This window comes from Trifolium pratense, linkage group LG5 (genome assembly GCF_020283565.1).
Source record: "Trifolium pratense cultivar HEN17-A07 linkage group LG5, ARS_RC_1.1, whole genome shotgun sequence".
In the NCBI taxonomy this organism is placed as follows: domain Eukaryota; kingdom Viridiplantae; phylum Streptophyta; class Magnoliopsida; order Fabales; family Fabaceae; genus Trifolium; species Trifolium pratense.
The window spans coordinates 30,003,453-30,014,869 of NC_060063.1; the positions used below are offsets into that span (position 1 = coordinate 30,003,453).

General features: G+C 36.4%; 1 protein-coding gene across 1 annotated transcript; it reads left to right on the plus strand.

The window, feature by feature from the left end:
- The first annotated feature begins 1,716 nt into the window (after positions 1–1,716).
- On the plus strand, positions 1,717–9,601 carry LOC123886416. Its single transcript, XM_045935733.1, has 2 exons — positions 1,717–2,357; positions 8,551–9,601. Exons 1-2 carry the CDS (start codon positions 1,717–1,719, stop codon positions 9,599–9,601), a joined length of 1,692 nt encoding a protein of 563 aa, XP_045791689.1.
- The last annotated feature ends 1,816 nt before the right edge of the window (positions 9,602–11,417 follow it).

The window sequence follows — 11,417 nt, forward strand, 5'->3', positions numbered from 1 at the left end:
TTAGGATGTAGATGGATCTAATGTAATCTGCTATATTGTATGAATTTACTCTTTTTCATAGTGTTTACTTAATGCAAATCTGTACTTAATGCCTTATAATCCTTCATTAGTGTTATAATGATTTTGAGTTAAGTTACGTATGAGAATATTGGTTTAATTTCTGAACTGAATTGCATTAAGCACTCGAGTGTTTCCGGTCGAGAGATTGAAACATAGAGTGTAGCGAACGATCAACGCGCTTTCATATCATTCGTTGTAGGTAGCTTACGCCCGAGAGATCGGGGGAGTATCGACAACGAATAGAGTGGATTTTGACAAGAGATTGCGATTCACTAATTTGTTGATCTAGTTGTGAACACTTGAGTAATTTCATATGATATGGTAGATTGTGATGACTTCACGTCATTACTATGTTTTAACCACATTTTAGGGCATTTCTAGATAGCATTTAGTATGTTTTTATGCAAGAATAAAGAGGAAAAGAATCATGACAAGAATGCTCGGAACACAAGGATTTGAGGCCAAAAAGTGAAGGAATAGAAGTGTACTGCGCCTAGACCAAGGAAGCATCACGCGCCGCGCCCAGAAGCTGCTAGAAGTGTCTGTAGATTCTGCCAAGCTGGCGCGCCGCGCAGAAACGATGCTGGAATTGCCTGAAGATTCTGTCAGTCTGCGCGGCGCGCAGACGGGCTGGCGCGGGGCGCCGGTACGCAGATTACACCATATATATACTTTTTCTGTTCAGAATTAGGGTTAGACAGTTTTGACGGCGACAGAGGCACTTTTGAGATCAAGATCAGAGCACGAATTTCTTCAATGTTCTTCATTGTAATGAATTCTTTCACTCTAATTATTGTTGTTTCTATGATTATGAGTAACTAAACTCTATGATTGGATCCTAGGGGATTCTAGTTATTATTGTCTTGAACCATGAATTTCATATGATGTTTTAATATAATTACGAAGTTAGTTTCATTCTATTATCTCTTGTTCTTAATGCTTTATACAACGTCGCGAATTGTTTGATGATTATAATTGTTTGTTTACTAAGACATTAGAAACGAATTGATTGACCTAGAGATAATTGTACAATTAACTTATTCTTTAGACATATAGGTTTGTTAATTGTGAATTCAAGGATTAAAGGGAAACAAACCTCAATTGATTATAGGTCATCCTAAGACATTAGGGATTGATAATCAATTGAGAGAACTATGTACCAAGACATTGGACATAGTTATTTATTTTAATCGAATCATGGAACTAAGTTTGTAATTTGTTAATACGCATGAAATATCCGAGACAATAGTGACCAGATGAACCGAAAAGGTCCAATCGCCTTCGCATCTTGAAAGAAAACCTTATTATCTTGTTATTACTTTCTCAAGTCTGAAATCTAAACACTTCCCCCTATTTATTTTATTGCAAATTACTCTTGTATGATACCAATTTACCCCTATTTGATTCGGAACAATCCCTGTGGATACGATAATTATATACTTACTTTGATACTTCATCAAATGGCGCCGTTGCCGGGGATTGTTGATTGAATCAACAAGGCAATTGGACCATACTAGATAGTTTTATTGTTTTATTTTTTTTAGCATTCCTCTAAGAAGAAAAACATATAAAAATTAGTTCTAAATTTTTTTTTTTTTATTTTCTTTTTCATTCTTGTGTAGTGCAGTTGCTTCTAAAGGTATTTTCTGGTTGTTTATGCAAGGTAGGAAAGCAGCAAGAGAACTTGTCTTTGATCCTGAAATAGAGAAAACAGCTAAAGCAAACAGAAAAGCAGTTCGGTTAGCCCGAGAGGTTGCCCGGTTAGCAGGTGCTGCACAAGAAAGTAGTGAACAAGTGGTTTCTAGTCCAGACACATCGGACAACGAAGCCAACATCATGGCTGGAAATCCACCACCGCCTCCACCAGTTGTGCCTGAAAGGACGTTAGGTGACTATGGCCAAAGAAACAACGGAGAGCTGGCCAATCTGGGTTTTCAACCTAGGAATCCCGTGTCTTTTGACATCAAGAATTCAGTGCTCAGCGCCCTTAAAGAAAATCAATACTCAGGGGCTGAAACACAGTGCCCAAATCTCCATCTTGAGCATTTCTATGAAGCATGTGATTACACAGATCCACCAGGTGTAACCGCATCGGATAAGAGGTTGAGGCTCTTTAAGTACTCTTTAACTGGAAGAGCAAAAGACTGGTTAGACACAATACCACCGAATACTATTAACACTTGGCAAGAGTTGGAGATGAAGTTTATGGATAGGTATTTTCCCATTCATAAGTACCTTGAAAGAAGGCAAGACATAACAAGCTTTGAACAAGGAGATTCTGAAACTCTATATGATGCATGGTGATGAGATCCTCATCAGTCGATATTTTAGAGTCTTTTTAATTAAGTTTTAATAAAATTTTATTAGTTTAGTGTTTAATTTAAAGTAATTTTAAATAAATTGCAAGTTTTGATTTACCGAGTCACTTAATTATTTTTCTCTATTAACATGATATTTTGTGTACCTTTTGTTTTGTGAAGTTATTGACATATTGTGTTTGATCAAAGTGGAGTACTCTATTTTAATATCATGGCCAAATTAAAAGGAATGATGGGCTTATAGGCTGGTTGACCCGATCCAAAAAGAAGGTGGTCTAATTCATTGGTATTGAGCGGCGCACTGTGGAAGGCCATTTTTTCACGCACACCCAAGAGGAGGAGAACGACACATGGACAGAGAGGGATGCTGCCTCATGCAATTGGAACAAACAATAGCATATTTGAAGGATTTGCTTCAGGGTTAATTCTTCTTTTGTATGTTTATTTATTTATTTATATGAACATGAGTAGCTAAACTCTAGATTAATTCTTAGGGGATTCTTATTATTATTTCTCTTGAACTATGTGATTATCATATGTTATGATTAATGAATTACGAAGTTAGTTTCTTCAATCATTCTTTGTTCTTAATGCTTTGCATAACTTGATCAATTGTGTAATGTTTTCAATTATTTGTTTTACTATGACGATAGGAATGAATGATCGATCTAGGAACGATTGATTAATTAACTTTCACTTAAGACATTTCGGATCGTTAATTGAGATTAAAGGATTAAAGATTGTAAACCTCAATTGATCATAGATTACCTAAGACATTAGGGATCGATGATCAAGGGAGAGAATTATGTTACCAAGACATTGGGCATAATTATTTTTGATTTAATCTAATCGTGAAACTAAATTGAGTAAATTCGTTATTATACATGAAATTACCAAGAGAAGTAGTAATTAGATGAACCAAAAGGATCAATCGTTTTTCTTCCATCAATTTGAATCCCAAGTTATTTCTAAGTTTATGATAAAAATTCAAACCAAGTTAAACTCCCCCCTTTGCATTTTAATTATTAATCCTAAATTAATTTAATTGTTTTGTCGAGATTGAAACAATCCCTGCGGATACGAACTTTATAAATTTTATTACTTGACGACTATTTAGTATACTTGCTAAATTTCTATCAAGTTTTTGGCGCCGTTGCCGGGGATTGTTGATTAATTTTGACAAGGCAATTTAGCTTTACTTAGGATTTTAGTACATAATTATTATTATTATTATTATTTTTTTTTTTCTTTTTCTTTCTATTATTTAGCCTTATTAGTCTTTCTTTTATATTGTTGTGCTGCTTGGGTAGTTGTTTGTTTGTGTTTGCTTAGGTGCAATTGAAATGGCGGAGGAGCAACCACCGCCACCACCAAGGAGAACCTTGGGAGATTATGGTAGAGGAGCAAATGGAGATCAAGATCTTAGAGGGTTTCAACCGGCAAACCCGATAGCTTTTGATATCAGAAGTTCCGTCATAAAAGCTTTAAAGGAGAACAAGTTTTCTGAAGCCGACTCAGAGTGTCCAAATCTGCATTTGAGTAACTTCTTAGATGTGTGTGATTACACCGACCCTCCGGGTGTCTCGGAATGTGCCAAAAGGTTGAGACTATTCAAATTTTCTCTTACCGGAAGAGCCAGAGATTGGCTGGATACCTTACCTAATGGGACAATTAAAACATGGAACGAATTGAGAGTCAAATTTTCGGACCGCTTTTTCCCAATTTACAAGTTCCTAGAAAAAAAAGCCGAGATCACAAACTTCGAACAAGGAGATTCCGAGTCTCTTTATGACGGATGGGAAAGGTTCAAACTCCTCTTGAAGAAGTGTCCCGATCATGGTGTGGATAATTTGGCTCAAATGCAATATTTTACTCAAGGTTTAAGAGCACAAACTCGCATGTTACTTGATGTATCTGCGGGTGGTTCCATTAATAACAAGGTTGCAAATGAGGCTAAAGAGCTTGTGGAAGCCATGGCGCAAAATGAATATAGAGCTCTTAATGAGAAAGGAGCTAAGAATAAAGTGAGTACGTTGGAGCTTGACACTCAAAGGGCTTTGTTAGCAAATTTCAAGCTCATGAATGTTCACATGGAGACTTTTATAAAACATTTGACCACCAACAAGCTTGTTCATGCTCAAGTACAACAAGTGTCAACATCACAAGCTCAACTTCCACCAAGTAGACCTTCACCATTGGAAGAAACTCTTTCTCAAGTCATGAAGATGATACAAGTAAATTTCGAGGCTATGAAGACAAGTCAAGAAGCTATGAAGATAAGTCAAGAATCAACAAATAAAAATCATGAAGCCTACATCAAGAATTTGGAAACGCAAATGGGTCAATTGTCTAGGCAAGTTGCGTCGTCATCTAATGGCGGATTTGAAGGAAACACATGCAATAATCCTAAAAAGGAGAGTTGTAATGCAATTCATTTGCGAAGTAGAGTGGTGCCTACACCGGTAAGTGAGCCACGTTCCAAGGAAAATATGTCAAAAGAAGTTGAAAATGAGAGAAATGGTGAGCTTGAGAAAGAAGTCGAAAATAAGAGTGAAAATAAAAAAATAGAAAAAAGTGAGAAAGAAAAAGAAAAAGAGGGAGGAGTTGAAAATGAGATAAAGGTGGAAGAGAAGAAAAAAAATGATGCAAGATTTGTCGATAACGACTCAAATTTGAAGAAAATTAAGAGTAAAATTTTGAAAGATGGAGAAAAAGCTCAAGTAGTTCTACCTCATGAAAAGCTACCCTACCCTCACAAAAAGAAGAGTAAGAGAAAAGATATTGACTTTAAGAAGTTCATGGAGATGTTTAATAGCCTTCAAGTCACAACTCCGTTTATGGAAGCTTTGGAGCAAATGCCTATGTATGTCAAGTTCATGAAGGAGTTGTTGACTAAGAAGAGGAAGCCTAAAGAGGATGAAACCGTGTTGTTGACAGAAGAGTGTAGTGCAATTCTTCAAAGAAAACTCCCACAAAAGAAGAAAGATCCTGGTAGTTTCACTATACCTTGTTCTATTGGGAATTTACATGTTGGGAGAGCACTTTGTGACTTAGGAGCAAGCATCAACTTGATGCCCCTCTCTATGATGAAAAAAATACCCGGTGCCATAGCTAAACCCACCAAGATGCAATTATCTCTTGCGGATCGGTCAATCACGTACCCCTATGGAATCTTACAAGATGTTTTGGTAAGAGTGGCCGAATTTGTCTTTCCGGCGGATTTTGTAATTCTCGATATGGAGGAAAATGCCGAAGTGCCTCTTTTATTGGGAAGACCCTTTTTGGCAACCGGGAGAGCTCTAATTGATGTGGAGATGGGTGATTTAATGTTGAGGTTCAATGATGAGAAAGTTAACTTCAACATCTTTGAAGGTATGAGAAATCAAGATGAGATTCCACAATGCTTTAAAGCGGATGTCATTGAAGATGAGAGTGAGAACTCAAAGAAAGAAGCAACAAAGTCAATTTCTCCGGATTTGAAAGCAATCCCTTCTAATGGGAAATTTGTATTTTTTGGAGATGATTATAAGCAACCGGTGATCGTTAGTAGGTTGCTCACCCCTTTGAAGAAGGAGGAAAAGAGGAGCCGAGTAGAATCAAATTTGAAGTATCCTCCCTAACGTGGATGATGATGCGTCGAGCTTGGGACGTTAAACACGCGCTTCATGGGAGGCAACCCATGGGATCTCTATGGTCCATTTATATCCTTTTTCTCTACCTTTTTATTTAAGTACTTTTATCTTTTCTTTTTAGTGTCTATAATAATTGACTGATCTTGGATGACTGTGATGATCACTTGCACATTTTACTTTGTTCTTAATGAGCACCTTTATCTTTTGGAAAGTCCCATTTGTTTGACACCATCTTTTCATTCACTTCTATATACAATTATCTTGGTTTTTAATTTGAGCATCTGAAATGAAATTTCTTGCAGTGCAACGGATTTTTGCGATTGATGGATTGAAAGACAAGCTGATGAACATTCACAATTTTAACCGTTCGATAATCCGGCCGTTTAAACTGTGAGATTTTGAGCCTAAACACTTGGATTGTTTCTCGCTATGTGAGTCCACTACTTTACTTATTCTCTAGAACTTGCTTGTGTTCTTTTAATTGATTGACTGCAATGATTACACACCGAGGCAACTTTTGTTGGTATCTTGAGCCTTTCTAGCCTACCCTTGCATGCTTATATCCTTTGCTTAGCCCCTTTGAGCCTTACATTTCTTTGTTGATTGATCACTTAACCCATATTTTTTTTTAAAAAAAAAAAAAACATTTTCTTGGAGTTAAGTTGATTTTCATTACATATTGCAAATGCTTAAGTTTGGGGTTGCTTTTGGAATTAGCAACCAAATAAGTTTGGGGTGAGTATACTAAAGAACTTGAATTGTGAAAAAAAATGAAAATGAAAAATGTTGAAAAATCAAAAAGTCAAATGTTTGTAATTTTGAAAAGAAAAAAAAGGCGACTACTTCAAAAAAAAAAAATATGAAGAGAAAAGAATGAAAAGAACGAATAATAGTTTGTGGTTGCTTGATGTTTTTATGTGTTGAGATTGAAAGATAAAGTGGAATTGGGTATGTCCTTAACTCCAAGTTTTTAACTCACTTCCCAAAAAAATCCAACCTTACCTAAGCCAAATTATGACCTTTAAGACCTCAAAAGTGTGTATTTAATTTGCTTATCGATTGATTGTTAGAATTCTTGCAAGCCTATGGTAGAATAGTTTGGTTTGTGTTGATTGAGTGATTGCCCGATTAAATAGTTGAGAGAAAGCGAGTGAGTGAAGTGATTATTGAGCTTGGTCAAATATTGTGAATAATTTTTTAGTCTTGTTTGGATTGAAATCATTGTGAAGAGAAGTTGCATTGAAGGTTTGATAATTGAAGTGCTTAGAGGAATTTCCAAGTTGATTGTATTTGAAGTTGTGTAAGGAAGTTGTCAACCCTTTGTGATTGTTCATTTGATAAATTTGTTCCTTGAGGACAAGTAACAGACTAAGTTTGGGGTTGTGATGAGATCCTCATCAGTCGATATTTTAGAGTCTTTTTAATTAAGTTTTAATAAAATTTTATTAGTTTAGTGTTTAATTTAAAGTAATTTTAAATAAATTGCAAGTTTTGATTTACCGAGTCACTTAATTATTTTTCTCTATTAACATGATATTTTGTGTACCTTTTGTTTTGTGAAGTTATTGACATATTGTGTTTGATCAAAGTGGAGTACTCTATTTTAATATCATGGCCAAATTAAAAGGAATGATGGGCTTATAGGCTGGTTGACCCGATCCAAAAAGAAGGTGGTCTAATTCATTGGTATTGAGCGGCGCACTGTGGAAGGCCATTTTTTCACGCACACCCAAGAGGAGGAGAACGACACATGGACAGAGAGGGATGCTGCCTCATGCAATTGGAACAAACAATAGCATATTTGAAGGATTTGCTTCAGGGTTAATTCTTCTTTTGTATGTTTATTTATTTATTTATATGAACATGAGTAGCTAAACTCTAGATTAATTCTTAGGGGATTCTTATTATTATTTCTCTTGAACTATGTGATTATCATATGTTATGATTAATGAATTACGAAGTTAGTTTCTTCAATCATTCTTTGTTCTTAATGCTTTGCATAACTTGATCAATTGTGTAATGTTTTCAATTATTTGTTTTACTATGACGATAGGAATGAATGATCGATCTAGGAACGATTGATCAATTAACTTTCACTTAAGACATTTCGGATCGTTAATTGAGATTAAAGGATTAAAGATTGTAAACCTCAATTGATCATAGATTACCTAAGACATTAGGGATCGATGATCAAGGGAGAGAATTATGTTACCAAGACATTGGGCATAATTATTTTTGATTTAATCTAATCGTGAAACTAAATTGAGTAAATTCGTTATTATACATGAAATTACCAAGAGAAGTAGTAATTAGATGAACCAAAAGGATCAATCGTTTTTCTTCCATCAATTTGAATCCCAAGTTATTTCTAAGTTTATGATAAAAATTCAAACCAAGTTAAACTCCCCCCTTTGCATTTTAATTATTAATCCTAAATTAATTTAATTGTTTTGTCGAGATTGAAACAATCCCTGCGGATACGAACTTTATAAATTTTATTACTTGACGACTATTTAGTATACTTGCTAAATTTCTATCACATGGGAAAGATTCAAACTTTATCTGAAGAAATGTCCTAAGCATGGGCTTGATAATCATACCCAGATGCAGCACTTCACTCAAGGGTTGAGAGCTCAAACTAGAATGTTCTTGGATGCATCAGCAGGTGGGTCTTTGAAAAATAAGAATCAAACTCAAGCTAGAGAGTTGATTGAATCCATGGCTCAAAATGAATACCGAGTTCAAAATGATCGCGGTGCAAAGAAGAAGCCAGGCATGTTGGAGCTTGATACTCAAACCGCTCTTTTAGCTCAATCAACTTTGATGAATACTCAAATGGCAGCAATGTTGAAACACTTTACTAATTCTTCGAATCCACAAATGCAAGTCATGGCAGCTCAAGATGTGAAATGTGATTTTTGTGGGCAAGGTCACTCAAATGGCGAATGTTTTCCTGAAGGGTCGGAGGAAGCTAAGTATTTAGCTAATTTCAAGAGGAACAACCCCAACCACAACCCGTATTCAAACACTTATAATCCGGGATGGAGGGATCATCCAAATTTTGGTTGGGGAGGAAATCAAGGGTCTTCTCAATCTCAACAACAACCATCTTCACAAAATTCTCAACAAAGGAAACCGTCTCAATTAGAAGATACTCTTACTCAATTTATCAAGGTGACTCAAGGAAATTTTGAAGCTATGAAGGTTAGCCAAGATCAGATGAAAGCTAACCAAGACATTGCCAACAAAAATCATGAAGCTTCAATCAAAAATCTTGAAACACAGGTGGGTCAATTGTCAAGGCAGTTCGCGGCCACTCAAAATAATGGATTTGAAGGTTCTACAAAAGACAATCCTGGTCATGAAAGCTGCAAGGCAATTAATTTGAGAAGTAGAGTGGTTCCTTCACCTGAAGTTGTGACGAAGAAAAAAATTGAGTCTACTGTTGAGGGAGTGAACGAAAAAAATGATGTTGAGGGAGAAGTTGAAAATAAGCATGAGGGAGAAGTTGAAAAAGAGTGTGAGATAGTAGCTGATTCTGAAGTTGAAATTGAGGAGTTAGTTGAAAATGGAAAAAATAAAAAAAATTGAAAAAGAGAGTGATGAGAAGCTAGTTGAAAAGAAGAGAGGTAAGGGGGTGGAAGAGAAAGAAGTTTACAAAGAGAAGGAAAATTCATTCCATGCCAAATTACCATATCCGCGCAAGAAGAAGGCAAAGGCAAATGATCACCAACAATTCAAGAAGTTTATGAAGATGCTCAATGATCTTCAAATTAATATTCCTTTTGCAGAGGTGTTGGAGCAAATGCCGGTTTATGCCAAATTCATGAAAGAGCTTTTGACAAAGAAGCGGAAACCTCTTGATGATGACACAGTTGATATGACGGAGGAATGTAGTGCTATAATCCAAAAGAAGCTTCCTCAAAAGAAGAAAGATCCCGGAAGTTTTACTATACCATGTTCTATAGGCAACATTTCCGTTGGTCGCGCTCTTTGTGATTTGGGAGCTAGCATCAACTTGATGCCCTTATCAATGATGAAGAAGATACCTGGAGCTGTGGCAAAACCCACCAAAATGCAACTCTCTTTGGCTGATCGATCTATTGTGCATCCATATGGCATACTTCATGATGTCTTGGTGAGGGTAGCTGAATTCGTTTTTCCGGCTGATTTTGTAATTCTTGATATGGAAGATGATGCCGAGGTGGAACCATTGTTATTGGGTAGGCCATTTTTAGCTACCGGAAGAGCATTGATTGATGTTGAGATGGGAGAACTTATGTTGAGAACACATGGAGAGCAAGTCATGTTTAATGTGTTCAAAGCCATGAAGCACCATGATGATGAACCACAATGTTTCAAGGTTGACGTGATAGAGGAAGTGGTGGAAGATGTCTCAGTTGAAGAAACACCATCCTTGCCATTAGAAAGAGTCATTGTTAATTCTATTGATGAATTGGAAGAGGAATGGGACAAAGAGATTGAAATTTGCCTCCGTCAACTGGAGGCATGTAAAGTGGAAGAGATTTCGAAAGAGTTTGAAAATGTGTATGCGGTAGAGGAGAAAGAAAGTGTTAAAGAAGATCCAAAAGACACTACTCCCGAGTTGAAAGAACTTCCTTCTCATTTAAAATATGTTTTCTTAGGGGAAGATTCTTCACAACCGGCAATCATAAGTAGTGAGTTGAGTGCACTTGAAGCGGAGAAGCTTGTAAGAGTATTGCGTGCTAATAAAGAAGCTATGGGTTGGAGCATTGAGGATTTGAAGGGAATTAGTCCCGGATTTTGTATGCACAAGATAAAAATGGAAGATGAATATAAACCAGTGGTGCAACCTCAAAGAAGACTCAATCCAACCATGAAGGAGGTAGTGAAAAAGGAAGTTCTTAAACTTCTAAAAGCAGGTATGATTTATCCAATTTCGGATAGTGCTTGGGTGAGTCCGGTTCATGTTGTTCCCAAAAAAGGTGGAATGACGGTTGTAAGGAATGAAAAAAATGAATTAATACCAACTCGCACAGTCACCGGTTGGAGAATATGCATTGACTACCGGAGATTAAACCAAGCAACACGGAAAGACCATTTTCCTCTTCCATTCATGGATCAAATGCTAGAAAGGCTTGCGGGGCAGGCGTATTATTGCTTTTTGGATGGATATTCCGGGTACAATCAGATTGTTGTAGACCCGGCTGATCAAGAAAAGACGGCGTTCACATGCCCATTCGGAGTATTTGCTTACCGGAGGATGCCGTTTGGTCTATGCAATGCACCGGCTACTTTTCAGCGGTGTATGTTATCCATTTTTGCCGATATGATGGAAAATTCAATTGAGGTATTTATGGATGATTTCTCTGTTTTTGGAAAATCTTTTGATCATTGCTTAGCTAATTTGAATGCTGTTTTGAAA